General features: G+C 47.3%; 1 protein-coding gene across 3 annotated transcripts in view; it reads right to left on the bottom strand.

The window, feature by feature from the left end:
- CDH13 (cadherin 13) overlaps positions 1–14,211 on the bottom strand; it is a 1,172,242-nt gene extending 1,158,031 nt beyond the window's left edge. For 2 of the 3 annotated variants that reach the window (XM_003272479.3, XM_004087454.3), the window contains exon 1: positions 13,868–14,211. In XM_003272479.3, coding sequence (XP_003272527.1) covers positions 13,868–13,912 — 45 coding nt within the window. In that variant the 5' untranslated portion in view covers positions 13,913–14,211. Of the gene's footprint in view, positions 1–1,587; positions 1,694–13,867 lie in introns of all 3 variants that reach the window. The other variant, XM_004087455.3, reaches the window with a different exon arrangement.
- Between the last annotated feature and the right edge of the window lie 1,914 nt (positions 14,212–16,125).

Below are 16,125 nucleotides of genomic sequence, written 5' to 3'. Positions count from 1 at the left end.
GGCTTGCTGGCTTTCCTTCTTCTTGGCCTCACTCTCCCTACTCGCTCACTTATGGACCTTAAGATCATTTTCCAACTTAGCCCCCTGAACCCAGTTCTTTGTCTCTATTTCTTCAGAGGAATTCAATCCAAGCGACTTTTTAACCCCAAGATACTTGTGGGTAGCAAAAGTACCTTAAAAATTGTAGTCCAGATAATTACTACAAAGCTAAATTATTCCTATGTTAAAGCTAGTCTGAAAATTATGTTCCATAGCTCACTACTAGCATCTTTACATTCATAAAAGTTAATGCAAATAATCTAGTGATATGTGACCCTAAAGAAATACCATTATTTTCATGGCAACTAAGGCCAAAGAGAATGCCTGGTCCCCCTCGCTGGCCTCTGCCCTATCCCTGTCTTAAACAAGTTTGGCCAACTGGTAAGGCAGCTACTGGTTTAGATTAGTGGTTGGCAAACGGCAGCCTGAGGACCAAATCTAGCTCTGCTTGTGTCTGTAAATAACATTTTATTACCCTGCCCATTCATTTACATATCGGCTGTGGCTGCTTTAATGCTACACTGATAGAATTGAATAGTTGCAAGAGAAACCAGCTGTTTACTAGATGGCTCATTACAGAAAAAGGATACCTACCCCTGGTTTAAATCATTGGTTGCCATATTTGTAAATTCCCAACAGTAAAATTTCAACACAAACAGAAAGTAGAGAGTTGACAAAAGTTGACCAACAACACTTTATCAGTAAACACAAAAATGCCATCTATGTATTACTAACTTCATTTCACAAATGGTGGCATATTTCATCTCTATACTATAGAAAGGCCATTCCATCAGAACAAAGAATCCTCTATTCCAAGAGAGGGTGGTGGACAAGCTCAGAACAACACCGTCCATCACTATCCCCTTTGAACATTTTTCTATAGCACTATCACTAGGCAAAACTACCGGATTTATTTATTTTTCTTGTTTACTGTCTTTCTCTGCTATGAGAACACAAACTCCACGAGGGCAGCCAATCTTATCTTTCTTAATCACTGCTGCCTCCCTCAATGCTGAGAATTGGGCTTGAGATATTTTCTTCCCCCAGTAAATATTTGTTACGTCAATGAGTTAACCAAATAGGGAATGCACAGATAGGCACGGCCACCACGTGGCGGGACAGTGCAGACAGTGGTGAGGACCCTGTCAAGGGAGAGGGTGTCTGTCCACCAGAACAGGCTTGGAGGGCAAAGGCCATGCTCTTGCTGCTCTGTGGCTAGTATGGAAAATGGAGCTGGGTACATAATAAGCACTCAACACGTGTTTGCTGAATCAATGGCAACCCTCACTAAAGCACTTAAATTAAGAGGAAAAAACACTGGTCTGGTAAGACAAAAATAAACTTCAAGTTAGATTCAATCCAATTGCCACACAGTATAGATCCAGGTGTCTCTATATAGCTACAGGCCGTATATTTATTTTCTTTTTGTTTGGCGAAAGAATTACAAAGAGTAGCTTGCAGGAAGCACTGACTTAGGCAACAGGGTTTCTTAGCATCCCTAGGGAAGAATGCCATCCAGCCGCAGGACACAGCAGCAAGTGAATTTACCTGCATGGTTGAAGCTGCAGGTGAGCCACACCCAGGCATCTGTGGGCCGTTCTCACTGGGATGCTCTTGCTGAGGGAACCATGCAGTGCAGGTGGGTTGTTTGGCCCTAGTCAAGAGCAAGGACACGGACACAAACAACACAAATGACCCTAGGCCAACCCTGTTCTGAAACTTGCGATCAATAGCCCAGACAGGAGGTCCAGGGCCCAGACCCATTTTGAGAGACTAGGAAATCAAAAAAGAGGTCATCCCAGGCAGCTATCTTGACTTTAAGGGAGCTAGAGAACAAAATAGACAAAGGAAAGAATTATGTAATGAGAATGGGAAAGGAAAATTTATATACTAGTGCAACATAAAGGAAAATAAATATGCACAGAAATAAAGATACATGAGTCCAAACCCTGGTCCCAGTTCTCAGTGACTGTGTGGCCTTGAGCAAATGACTCCACCACTCAGAACTTCTTCTCATCATATATAAAATTGGGAATAAGAGTCACCTCTAAGGGTTGCAGGAAGGATTCCAGATAACATGGGTGACCAGTGCATAGCAGCTACAGTGAATTGTGGTTACATGGAGGTACTTTAAGTACACACGGCACTGGTGTGTGCGTGCACACACACACTGCCCTAATAAAGCCTCCCAGGAACAGCTGATGGGCAGATACATTAAGAAGAACAGATCCCACCAGATCAAATGATTTTATGAGGCATGAGTCCCCAGGGGAACAATCGTGGGGGACCTACTAATATGGGAATTGGCAAATCCTCCCTGGGGAGCAAACTTCATTTTTTTTCATGTCCATGCATTATAAAATGCACAGTCATTTCCCCCCTTAAGTTAGCCGCATCCTGAAAGCCAAGGCCCCGTGACACCTTCAGACCATAAACTTCCTTGGAGCACAGGGTGAAAAGTAATACAACAAACCTTTCTTAAGCATAGGATGACATCATTAGCATACACTTATTTAATTCTCACAAAAATCCTGCAAGGCAAGCATAGACTCTCCTTTTTAGTTGTTTTAATAGAAGGGAAAACAGAAAAGGAGGGAAACAAAGTCACTTATCTGAGGCAACACAGTGTGTAAATGGCTGGGCAGGGATTCAAGCTCACTTCTAAAGGGCTAGGAGGTCTGCTAAGCAGTCCAAGGCACCAGCAGCTCTGGGTCCAGACAGCCCCAGGCTCAAATTCTGCTCCAGCACATTTCCTGGTGAAGGCCCGGACTGTCGTGTTGACCTCTGGGTTTCCAGGTTTGCAGCATTCTTCATACTTGGTAGGTATTAACATTTAAGGGAAGAAAGAAAAAAAAAGACGGTAGAAAGAGGGAGACAAGGCAGATGAAAGGAAGCAAAGGAGCAAAGGAGGGCACAGCAGCCTCTCCTCCCATCAATGGATTGCAGTCTCTACTGCTTCCTATTGTAACGATTACCAGATTTGTAATTATTTCGACTACTTACTTTTTATCTGCTGTTCCCACAACACTGTAATCTGCATGAGACAGAGATTCAGTTCATCTCGTTTACCTCTGAATTCCCTAAATGCTCAATAAATACTTGCTGAGTGAAGACACGGGCCCCAGGTGTACTCGCCCACGTGCAGACCCAGGTGCAAATCCTAGCTCACCACTTGTTATTCTGTGATCTTAAACTTACCAGTTTCTTCATCTGTTAAAAGGGCATGGTGGTTTGGGCACGGTGGCTCACGCCTGTAATCCCAGCACTTTGGGAGGCCCAGGCGGGCGGATCACGAGGTCAGGAAATCGAGACCATCCTGGCTAACACGGTGAAACCCGGTCTCTACTAAAAATACAAAAAAAAATTAGCCGGGCGTACTGGCGGGTGCTTGTACTCCCAGCTACTCAGGAGGCTGAGGCAGGAGAATGGCGTGAACCCGGGAGGTGGAGCTTGCAGTGAGGCGAGATTGCGCCACTGCACTCCAGCCTGGGTGACAGAGCCAGACTCCATCTCAAAAAAAAAAAAAAAAAAAAGGGTACAGTAACTGTACAGACCTCAGCTTCTGAAGATAAAGTACCTAGGTGAGTGCCTGGCATACAGCACTCACTAAATATCTTTGTTGAGGAAAGCAGGAAGAAAACAAGGGAAAGACAGCAGGAAAACAAGATAGACACGTTCGGAATCAAAACTGCCACAGAACGCAGTAATTTTTCTTACTGCAAAAACATGCAGAACTGCAAGAAGCAGAGGTACACCCTCTGTTTCTCACACATCAAACTTCATTCAGTGTCTAAATCAAAGTATTTTTACAGGGCCCAATTAGACAGCTGTAGAATCCTGGCCAAAGGACCTCTTTCCTTGTAAGTGATAATGATTTAGATAATCTGCATGCATCTTTGCAGCAAATTAGACTTCCCTGCATTCTAACATCTTTTTACTGACTTGAACCTCCAAGTAACCTGGTCCATTTTACAGATGCAAACATTGAAGCTGCTTGCTGAAGGTCACACCACTAGTGAGGGGGTGAGCTAGAAACAGGATCCAGGTCCATGGTGTGCTGGGGCCAGTTAGTATCAGGCAGCAAGAGCCCCTCGTTAAATTTTTAGGAAACTCTCAGGTTGATAGATTCAAATTGCCCATGATGGGAGTGTTTACACCACAGAAATTGGCAAGAACTACAAATTACTTGGTTGCATCTTGGTTTGGGTTTTGCTTTTTGGTTTGGGTGTTTCTTTAGAGTGGCCCAGTTGTTAAACATTTACCAATATACCACTGCCTGGCACCCAGTTGAATATTCTCCTACTACACCAAAAACATAAGTCACCAAGGCTACAACCAACATGCTGAAGCAGAGGCTTGTTAGCATTTGCAAAGCGATTGCTGAGGGTAGAAGATCATTATTTGCTTCATGTAAGAAGTATTTCCAGCGCTGCTGATTGAATGTTCAAGAAACGATTAAAGGGCTTGGCAATGTTTCTCTCAAATATCTTGTGCATGAAAAGTCTCAGAGATTGGTTAATTATAGAGACTGCACATCGGTCACTTTATTCAAGGGCATTTCCAGACCCCCACAGTGCCCATCCTAGATGCAAGCATGGAATGGATCTGCTGGCAATACTGTAATGCAGGCCTTAGGTGCCTCTCCCGGGAACGTTCTGCAGCCTGGATTACACTCCCACGTAGAGAAGCCCTCAGACCGACCCTGTTTACAATGTCAAACACCTGGTCTCCTTGTTTGACTCTTCCTGCCAATTGGAAGAGTCAGAACTCAAGCAGGCCTCTTAACCTCTCCCAGGCCCTGCCATCTCCATACCCAGCCACCATCAAAGCCTGTCAAGTTATCTGCCTAAACAGCTCTTGGATCATCTGAATAGGATTTAGTCCATTCTCACATTGCAATAAAGAACTGCCTGGGACTGGGTAATTTATAAAGACAGGAGGTCTAATTGGCTTGCAGTTCTGCATACTGTAGAGGAAGTATGGCTGCAAAGGCCTCAGAAAACTTACAGTCATGGCAGAAGGGGAAGGGGAAGGAGGCACGTCTTCACACAGCAAGCAGGAGAGAGAGTGGGCGCAAAGAGGGAAGTGCTCTACACTTTCAAATAAGCAGGTCTTGTGACAACTATCACGACTACAGCAAGGAGAAATCCTCCCTCTGATCTAATCACCTCCACTGGGCTTCAGCTGCAACATTAGGGATCACAATTTGACATGAGATTTGGGTGGAGACACAGACCCAAACCATATCAGTCTACTTCACTCACCTGCCCCATCTCTGCACCGTCGTTCCTGAATCCGGCTTCCCATGATCTCAGCCCTAGACTGGACTTTTCTTTCCATTCTTACGCAGCTCCAACCCATTTGCTACTTGTAGCCAGAATGCAAATCTGATCACATCACTCTGTACCTTTCCCTCATTACCCTCAATGGCTGCCACTTGCTCTGAGAAAAACACCAATATTCTTGCAGTGGCTGACACGGCCCCATTGACTCTGGCACCTCCCAGCCACACTTCACATCACTGCCTTGGCTGTGTGGTGTTTCCCCTGAACAGAGGCTTCACTCAGACTGTGCCTTCTTCCTGGAATGCCTTTCCCCGTCCACACCCTCTATTGTGTCTTGTCTGTAAGCCCTGCTGCTCCTGCAGATATGGGCTCAAGCATCAGGTTGTCAGGGAAGCCACCCAGATCCTTCATCTGCCTCTGATGTCTTTCTTATATTCATTCATTCGTTTGTTCATTCATGTTTGCCAAGTCCTATGTGCCAGGCACTGCTCTGAGCCCTGGGAATACAGAAATGAACAAATCAAGCCACAGCGTGTGCCACAACAGAGCTTATAGTCTAGTGGAGGAGAAAGACAAAGAACACCTAGGCGAAATACTTAGAACGGCATGACCTCACACAGCTGGGCTTCCTTCCCTCATCGTGGTTGTCTCCATCTTAAATTATTCATTAATTGCTATTGATCCTTCCTGCCAAGCTGTGAGCCCCAAGAGAGCAGAGACTCAGTCTGCTTTATTAGCGACTGTATCCTGAACACACAGTGGTGCTTGGAACGTAGTAGGTCCTCCATAGAGATCATAGATATTTATTGGAACCATTTAGTCTCAGGTGAATCTCCCTGAAGTCAAGTTGCTCGAGTGCTTGGGGCCTGGGAGGAAAAGCCCCTAACGGCTGAACTTCTCAGGCCCCCCTTATGTGAGAAGACTCCCAGAAGCCTCTTTGGCTGTAACTTTAAGTTAGATAAAGAGTCAGGGAACTTTTTCTTTTAGGGACTAAATAGTAAATATTTTCAGCTTCAGGGGCCAGACAGTCTCAACTCTGTTGTTATAGCACAAAAGCAGCCATAAACAATTATATAAATGAATAGGTGTGGCTATAATCCAATAAAACTATTTATAAAACCAGACTGCAGGCAGAAAATGGCTCACGGGCCATAATTTGCAACCCCTGAGTTAGATGATCCCAGATGCCCGACGGCTGATGGCAGTTGAGGAGGGATACTCCGGGCAGTCTGAGTCAGCCTCGGTTCTGCTGGCGGTGTCCAGCAACTTTCCGCAGGCCCTACGTCAGTCAGTCCACAGGGAGACGATCACAGAAGCTCAAGCTTCAGGTGTTTGCAGCCACCACGTTGTTCCTGAAGCACACAACACAGGAAAGCGGTTCCCTGACACCTTGAGGGTAAGAGACATTGGCCTGAAGGCCCCGTAAGGCAAGGATGGAAGCTGCCACATTCCTTCCTTCCATTCCCCAGGCTCCTCCAGAGGCTGAGCTCATTTCCGGGCCCTGCCCAGGCATGTGGCAGGGCTGCTGATGGCTGAGCAGCTGCTGCCCTCCGCCCCAGCCCGGCCTGCGTTCAGCTAGGAGACACAGGGTCTTTGTGTCTCTGCAGCAGATCGGGTGACGCTCATTGGTGTCTTTGAAATGAGACATGACATGTCAAAACGTGCCTGTTGTTAATGTTAATTTTCAAGAATTTGACTTCTGTTGGCAACTGGCAGAGGAAAAACAATCCCTTTTTTTCATATGTGTATATGGAGTTATATTTACTCTGATCTTTGGGGTCTGTAGCTATGTAAAACAAGAATCATCTGAGGCTCACCTGCTGGTATGGGATGAGGCAGACAGATTAGTCTAGTATTTACAGAGCCAGAGAGCATTAATTGTAGCATTAACGCTGTGTGTAGAATGGCCGTGGGTGTTAACTGTTAAAACAGATATAAAAACATCACACAAGCTCCAGGACGGTGCTAGGATGTGACAGAATCCTATGCATAAGAGTACTTGGCCAGGCGCAGTGGCTCACGCCTGTTTATCCCAGCATTTGGGGAGGCCGAGGCAGGTGGATCACGAGATCAGGAGTTCAAGACCAGCCTGGCCAAGACGGTGAAAACCCATCTCTACTAAAAATAAAAACGTTAGCCAGGCCTGGTGGCAGGCACCTGTAATCCCAGCTACTTGGGAGGCTGAGGCACAGAATTGCTTAAACCCTGGAGGTGGAGGTTGCAGTTAGCCGAGATCGCACCTCCGCACTCCGGCTTGGGTGACAGAGTGAGACTCTGTCTCAAAGAAAAAAAGTAGGTGACAAAGCTGCAGATGCAACTTTATCCTAAAGTTACAAAGGTGCTGAATATTAGAGCAGTGTTCCCGGAGGCCTTGGCAAGTCTAAGTACAGCAAGTTATTGTCATGTTCTGATTATGTCTATACCGTGAGGGAGCAACACTCGTGGAATGATGAAGCCCAGGTGTCACTGTTCTCCAAGGACAGCCATGCTATTGGTAGAACACTACATAGAGCAGGGGTTCCCAACCTCCAGGCCACAGGCCAGTACCAGTCCATGGCCTGTTAGAAATCAGGACACAGCAGCAGGAGGTGAGCGGCCCGGAGCAAGCAAAAGCTTCATCTGTTTTTATAATGGCTCTCCAGCACTCGCATTATCGCCTGGGCTCTGCCTCCTGTCAGATCAGCCGTTGCATTGGATTTTCATAGGAGGTGGAACCCTGTGTGAACTGTGCATGGGCATGCGACCTAGGTCGCGTTCTCCTTATGAGAATCTAATGCCTGATGATCTGTCACTGTCTCCCATCACCCCCAGATGAGACCATCTAGTGGCAGAAAAACAAGCTCAGGGCTCCCAGTGATTCCACATTATAGTGAGTTTTATAATTATTTCATTATATATTACAATGTAACAATATAGAAATTAAATCCATAATAAATGTAATGTGCTTGAATCATCCCAAAACCATCCCCCCACTACTAGTCCATGGAAAAATTGTCTTCCACGAAACTGGTCCCTGGTGCCAAAAAGGTTGAGGACTGCTGATAGAGAGGGTATGCAGGCCTCTGTATTATCCCAGGGTTTCAGAGTCCCTTGGCTGCTGGTGCATGATGACATTTTGTACCAACACACTGGTGTGCCAGGGCTTGTACTGACTCAGAGCTTCAGCGTGTCACTTCTCTGCATAACTCTTACACCTGAAGCAGTGATCTGAGTGCTATGTCTCTCTGGGTGCTATGTCACTCTGGGTGCCTGTCCAACAGCGCTGCCAGTAATGTGCTCAGGGAAGGGCTGCAGTCTCCTTGGTCATGCTGTTCCAAGGCACACATCAATGGAATTCAATCACAGGGAAGGAGAAAAGTCCAGTCCCTCCCTTTCCAAATAGTCCATCGCTGACAAATTAACTGCAACAATTTGATCAAACCTCAACATGTGTGAAAGCAGAGGTTCCAAACTCAAAAAGCCCTAGGGGCAAGCAGGCAAAATTAGTGAGCACAGAAGGCTGGGTAGTAGAGTGGTGGGGATTGTGGAAGCTACCAAGGCAGGTCCTGCCTGAAGAGGGCAGTAGTGAGTCAGCGCTGTCAAGTACAGCCATGTGCAAGTGTGGATCTAGGGTTGCCTGACCTGACTTTTTCAGAAATCCTAGAAACTTAGATTTCTTTTTTATTAATGTACAATTTTCAAAACATTTGAGCCAAACAAACTGCATCCACGGCTAAATTTAGCCTGTGGCTGCTACTTGGCAACCTCTGCCCAGAAGCCAGAGTTGCAGGGTTGGGACAGATGAGTTTCATTACCACCAAGCAGATGTCTCGAGGTTCAACCTGCTAAGCCACAGGGTGACCCATTCACCTCCACAGACCCTGGCTCAGTCAGCACTTCAAGTTAGAAATGTCCTTTCTTCCCCTCTCCTGCCTTCCCCTAAGCTGCCTCTCTCAGCAGAGAAAGATGACTTTCCACCCTAACTCTAGAATAAGGCCACTGCTGAGTGCCTACTGCAGAAGCGAGAGATCCTACAGCCCAGCCATTGTCTGTGCAGCCTGTTCATACCTGGGGAGCCACGCCTGGGATCCCAGGTGGCTGCAGAAGAAGCAGGCTGTGGGGAATTATATTGGCAGCATCCTTCAGGAGGGTCAGATTCTCACAGGTGCGTGGGCACCTGGCTGACAGCTAAACAGAAACAATGCCAAAACCACTTGTCACTTGGTTTGATTCTGTCCAGCTGATTATTGTAATTGGATGACAGGTGGTTATTTCCTTCTCCTTTTCAATGGGTGTTGGAAAATGAGTGGACCTAGCTCAGGAGTCACCCTTCTGGGTGGTTATGTAAGGGGGAAGGTTATCTCCTTCCACAGGCAGAACTGTTCCTGCCTTTTGGCTACCTAAAGAATAAAATCAAGTCCAACCAAAGTCAAATGCCAGGAAATTTCAGAACTTCCTCACATTCCATATTGCATTGTCTACAAAGATCTTTGAAAATTTCCCTGCTCCAATACTCAGAGGGGATACAGAGTGGAAGAATGAATTAGAGCAGAACCAACTACAATAGTTGAAAAGAAATAGGGGAAAAGAAAGCAAGAAGAAACCTAGCGAGAAAGCAAGAGAGCGAAGGAAAGAAAGCAAGAAAGAGAGAGACACAGAAAGAAATAAAGACAGTGAAAAATGGCAGGATTTCTCATTTGGGGGTGATTTTGGCAAATAATGTGGAATAAGGAGAATAGTTTTGGATGGAGTTGCTACATTGAAGTTCTTTAAAATGAGCTGTAGATTCAGAATTCTGTAATGCTGTGGATGGAGCCCTCTTCTGGAGAAATTTTTCAACAGGTATTACAAGATCAAAATGCAGAGATGTACACACTCAGATGTGCACATAGAAACACTGTTGGCTACTTAGATGATATGACTGTCATTCAGGTGTAAATTAAATCCACAGTTTGTCCTTTTCCTTACCTTCCACTAAATATAAATTAACTAGACTCCCCAAGCAATTGTATTTTTGGAAGGAAATAAGGATGTTTTCAAGAACCTAGCTACACTTTAACCTAAACATTGAACTTCAGATTGAGGCTCAATTTACACATCCAAGCGCTGATACTTTTAGATAATGCAGTTATCGAGTATGTTGGTTTGTTGGGCAATTTCACTATAACACATAGAGGATACTTCTGGAAGGAAATAGATTTTACTTAATGGAAAACCCAAGGGCTAAAGATAGAAAAGGGGAGAAGGGAGGGAGGCAGAGTAGGAGCGATCAGCTAACATGACTGTTGGGACTTTTAGTATAGACTGTGGAATTACACAAATTCCAGATTACATACTCAGCTTTGCAGTTTATTAAACCTGTTTTGGGACTTGCTAAAAAAAAAATATTCAGACAGGTGAACTCTATCACTGACTCCTTCCACTACATATTCCGTTTCCCTAGTGCTCTGGAAATCTTACAGGCTGTCATGTATTGACCCTAGAGGGTCAGGGGGCCGCACTCTCTTCAACCCTGTGTCTTTTTCCTCATCCAAAAGGTTCTGCAAATAAACACTGCTCTTAAAACATAACACACAAATTTGCAGGAGCACTATAAGACACTGATTCTCATTGGAAATCCTGAAAATCAAGATTCTGACCCCAAGAGAGAACCCCCCACTTTATAGCGAAATCTCAGAATTCCATGGAACATTTTTAGTCACTCCCTAGTGACTGTCCTCCAAGCCTGAACCACTCCCTAAATTCCTAATTCTTGGGGGATTACTCACTCATTGTTAGAACTTTTGGTTAGTTGTAAGTGCTACCCAAATAGGGAGGGGAATCACATTTACCACGGAATTTCTTGCTCATTTCTTTCTTGATTTGTTTCACACTCATTACTTATCATAGGCAAATTCCAGAGGCCGCTTCTGGGACAGACTTTCCCAAAACACCCCAGGGGATAGGAGAGGTGACTGTTCAACGGTGCCAGCTTCCAGTCATTGTTGCTTAGAATTCCTCACCTCCTACCAAAATGCCTAAAACAACAACCAAACCCATAAGCTTACAGAGATTGATGGCTTCCAAAGCCGGACCCAATGCTTTACAACGGTGGTGGAAAAAAACATACAGGCTTGCCTGAACACCACCAGGGCTGAGTGACTAATTTGCTTTATTACATTGTTTTTCCCTTCTGTTTTCTCTCTGCCTCAGGAAAGTTTTGTTTTTGCTTGTCGACTCAAAGCCTCCAAGACTTTCCCCACTTTTTTCTATGGCACACAGAGCTCTGCACTTGAACTCCTTGCTGGTTAACTGGATTGCATCAAAATGATTTTTCTGTGAGGTACTATTGCTACCAGGATATCAATTACTATCCTAATGTGGACATGTGCTCTGATATGCATAACAATTGAAAACAGAAATAAGCCTCTCAGGGCAATCATTTCAATTCACTGCAAAATCTCTGCTTCCTTCGTCTAAATAAATAGAGTGAGACTTCAGAACCCACCTGTGCCAGCCTGGCCCTGGGTGAGGAGACACACCAGTTCATTTGCAAAAAGAACCATGCGCAGAGCCCTTAGTGCATAAAAATCGATCTTGGGGCCCTGTCACGTGGTCTGTCTTGCTCTAAAGGAGGCACAACTTTGGGCAAGCCCTGGAATCTGAACTGAGGCTGAAACCTGCCAAGAAAGAAAGAGGACTGTGAAGTCCTGGACAAGGCAATGGTAAGTGCTCTCAGACACCGACAGCTCCCAGAGTGGCATGCATTGCATAGGACATCCTGTTGAATGCAATCCTATCCACTCAGCAGTCCTAGGAAGGCAGCAGATTATTTTACAATGGAGAACTTGGAAGCTCAAAGAGGTTAAACAACTTGCCCAGGCTGGTACCACTAGCAGATGGCAGGAAGGATCTGTCTGAATCCTTTCTGTCTGAGGCATGCTCCAAACCGCCTTGCTAAATTGGGGTATATGTACACACACATACAGCCTTAGGGGTCTTCAGGGTACAGGACATCTGGAAAACTGGTTCACAGCCAGGCTGGGGATCCATGGCAAGACTCAAGGCTGTGGGGACCCCAAGATAATCAACCATCAAAGCCTGGTAGAAAAGGAGCTATAACTGGGCAGTCCTCAATCGGGACTTTATATCCAAGAAAGAAAGGAGCCAGGAGCATGGCAGCGGGCTCAGCAGCCAGGCACTTGAATCTCCCCTGGTACTATCACCCATCACTGCATTTCTGAGATGTTAGCCCATTTCCAAAGTCTAACCCCAACATTGCTCTAGCAGTGGTCTCCCTTAGAAGGCTGCACCAGTCTCCCCATCCCAGACAGTCCCTACCTGGGACCCCAACTCCCTTCCCCTCCCTCTCACCCGCAAACTCACACCTGAGCCTCTACCCCCGCGGGCCAGGAACTCAACATTCATTCCTAGCACCCTGAGGCACTCCCTGTCTCTTTCCCTCCTCTCTGCCCGGCCCTGGCCTGCCCTGGCTCCTATCCACCCACTTGCAGGCTGCCAGCTCACTCCAAGTCCCAACGCCTGCCAGAGAGGCGATGGGGGACTGGATCGGGGTGCTCTCCGAATCCAAAGGCCCCTGAGCAGCGCTGGGCGTGCCCCCCGCAGCCGCCAGCACCCCAGGCCTGGCCTCGGAGCGCTGCTTTCCTGCACTCAAACTTCCCGAAATCTCTGAGATACAGAGGTGATTGCAGGCGGACCGCGTCTCCCTCGCCCCCTCTCCCGGTTGGCGGGCCCTTCCCTCGTGCCGCAGCGCTCCGAGGGTTAACAGGCAGCTGCAGCCCGGGTGGGCAAGGCTTGAACTTTTCTCTGCGCTCCGCTCCCGCTCAGGGAAGGCAGCAGAGGCGGCAGCCCGGGATCGGGCCAGAGCTCCAGCTGGCTGGACAATATGAGTGCGGGGGGTTGGGGCCTGCGCCCTGGCGGGGGACATGCTCCGGCCCTTTCGGGTCCGGGGTCTGGGAGCAAAAGGACCCCGATGCGGGTGCGGCCGGCGCCGGCGCCTTTGAGCGAAAGCAGCAGCCGGGCTGCGGCTCTCTGCTGCCCCGAGGCGCCTTCTAGCGCGCAGCCGGGCTGTACCAGGGGGCCCGGGCGCCCTGGGAAGTCGGTGGTGCCTGCTCGGCCTCTCCAGCCCCGCAGCCCGCAATCCGGACCCGAGCAGCGCCTCGGCCGCTGGGCTTTGGGCTGGGGGAAACCGCGGCTCCTTGAAGTCGCCTCCAACAGAGTCTTTCTCCAATGCACCGAGCCTCCGGAGGAGGGAAGCAAAGTTACCCCACTTGATGTGGGCGAGAATGTCGCCCCTGCCAGCAAAAAAGGACTGGGAGCTCTCTCCTCCTCCCGTGAACGAACGTATACACACACACACACACACACGCCAGAGTGGGACCCTGTGTGAGGGGGGGTGCCTAGGATCTCTGGGCTCGGAATGACCTCCCTACCGAGCCCCGATCTGTCTTCGCCGCCGCGACCGGAGGCCCCGACCCCCCGAAAGCCCCCTCACCCTGCCCGCGCCGGGCGATCCGAATGCAGAAACCGGGCGCGGCGCGCGCCCGGCAGCCCGTCTTCCCTACCTGGGACAGGAGAACGCACAGAACGAGCGGAGTTCTCGGCTGCATTTTGTCCGACTAGAAGCGCCCGGCGGCGTTTTCATTCATGCACGCGGCTGCACTGAGCATATTTTCCGTGGGAGCCAGGCTTTGAGGAGAGGCTCTGCCTCGCCAGCCAGCCAACTTCCCAAATAGATCAGCAGCAGCATCACGAAAGCATTGGGTAGAGGCTGATGACCAGGACCAATGGCTTTACAAGACGGATTCCTTCATAACGCTCCCTCGTTTTGCATGGCAGATACGGGGTGAGCACCTCGCGAGGAGCGAGCCCCGCGGAGGTGGCAGCCCATTTGCTTCTTTGAACTGTTGGGTCTCAGCCTCACAAATCATGCTGGGCAGTGCCAGCTGATTCCACTTTTCCAGAGAATGGAATTGCAAGCGGGACTGGCGGCCACTTCCAGCCTAGTGCAAAAAGATTCTCTTTATTAAAATGTTAATAATATTCACTCTATTCCCAATAAATCAAATAAAATGACCCCAGCAGTTCCAGCCCTTTCTACGCCTGGCAAGCCTTGGCAGTGGATTTTTTTTTTTTTTCCTTTTTTCCCCCCATTGTGGCCCAAGTAACGATGGTGTTTGGTGTTTCCCTGCCATCCACAGATCACAAAGCGGACAGATCAATTCGAGCGTGCAGAAAAAATTCCATCAAGGGGCGATAGATTTTATTAACTGCTCAGGTGAGAGCGTGACTAGCCACCTACTCCTCAAATGTGCATCTGGCACCAAAGCTGGGATCGGGATTGGAGGGAACTTCTTTTTTTATATGGATGTTACCTTTCAGAAGCTCTAAACTACCTCCCGGTACTCAGAACAGCAGTAGTCACTGCTTAAGGGATTTTATAAATGGGGTGCTTTGGGACTGAGGGTAAGAGGGACATCTAGGTCTGCCTTCCCTAGTAGGTATCTAAGAAAATGCAGGGAAACCTTACTGTATCATTTCCATGCAGCCTTCCTTTAAAAAGAATTTCAGGTGTTTTACAATAAAGGACATATGTGCAATAGAATTTACGAACCGAAATAGAAAATCTGGGCCAGAAGTAAAAGTTCAGCAAACCGAAATGACAAGCCCAAATTCTAATGTATTTGCTCTTATTTGGATAAGAGCTTCCTGATAGCCAAAGCAATAAAAGAAACATAAGTTACATAGTTTTGTTGTAGAAACGTGTATACAATGTCTTTCAGCATTATTTTCCATGGGCTAAATACTGGAATAAATGCATTATGTAACATGTAAAATAGCAGGACACTGAGCTATGGACCATGCCAAGATCCAGTGGACAGGGATATATTTCTAGCATCTGGCACAGGGCCTGGAACATGGGGACAGCAATTAGTGTGTGTTAAAGAAATAGATGGCTAGACTCAATCAAGACGCAGCAGAAGGCGGGGAGGGGCAAGGAGTCTGGAGCCACATTGTCTAGGCACAGCCCCCGGATCTGCCACTTACTTGTAAATTACTCAAACTCTCTGCCTCCATTTGTTCACAGGTAAAATGAAAATACAAATTGTACTGAACTCATAAGGTTGTGGTGAGGATTAAGTGACGACATAACCACTGAATAAATATAAAGTGATGTGCCTTTTAAGATTCCTTCATTGGCTGCTGTTTGGTCAGAAGGTCACCTCCTGTGGTCCCAAGGTCATTGATAAAGATGCAGTGATGTCTGAAGCTTGGCTGCTGTAGCCAGCACTGGCCCAACAGATGGCAATGTTGGCAAAACAACCCCCAGATGAAACTGGGAAAGGTGAATCTTGCTGCTTCACCCACTCATTTCCTTGCCTAAATAGAGTCGTCTGTCCCTGAGCCACTGATCAATGCGGTCTGACAGATGATGTCACAGATCATGACACTTTGGAATCCATGTGTGTGGAGATCTATCCTCACATTTCCCACAGGTGGGAGTAAACCAGAGAACTTTTGAGTCAAACAGGCTTCAAATCAAGGCATCCTGAAATATCTGGACTTTTCTTCATTCCAGGGAAGGCGCCATCTTGTAATTCAGGGCCAGCTAAACTGAGTCCATGGCTTAGCAACACAAAGATAGGGAAAGAGAGGAGAGGACAGCTTGGGAGGTGATAGACCACAATAAGGGACTAGACTGCAGAAGATGAGGAACTAGCTAGGTTTCCATCTGCAGCAGCTCAGTTAAGGGAAGCAGTCCCTCAGAGGAGGGAGTGTCGAAGGCTGCTTTCTAAGGACAGTTCGTTGCTGTGGGTTTTAT

The sequence above is a fragment of the Nomascus leucogenys genome, chromosome 2 (assembly GCF_006542625.1).
Source record: "Nomascus leucogenys isolate Asia chromosome 2, Asia_NLE_v1, whole genome shotgun sequence".
Taxonomy (NCBI): domain Eukaryota; kingdom Metazoa; phylum Chordata; class Mammalia; order Primates; family Hylobatidae; genus Nomascus; species Nomascus leucogenys.
Note: the sequence above shows the minus strand (reverse complement) of the source record. Positions and strands in the feature narration are given on the sequence as shown.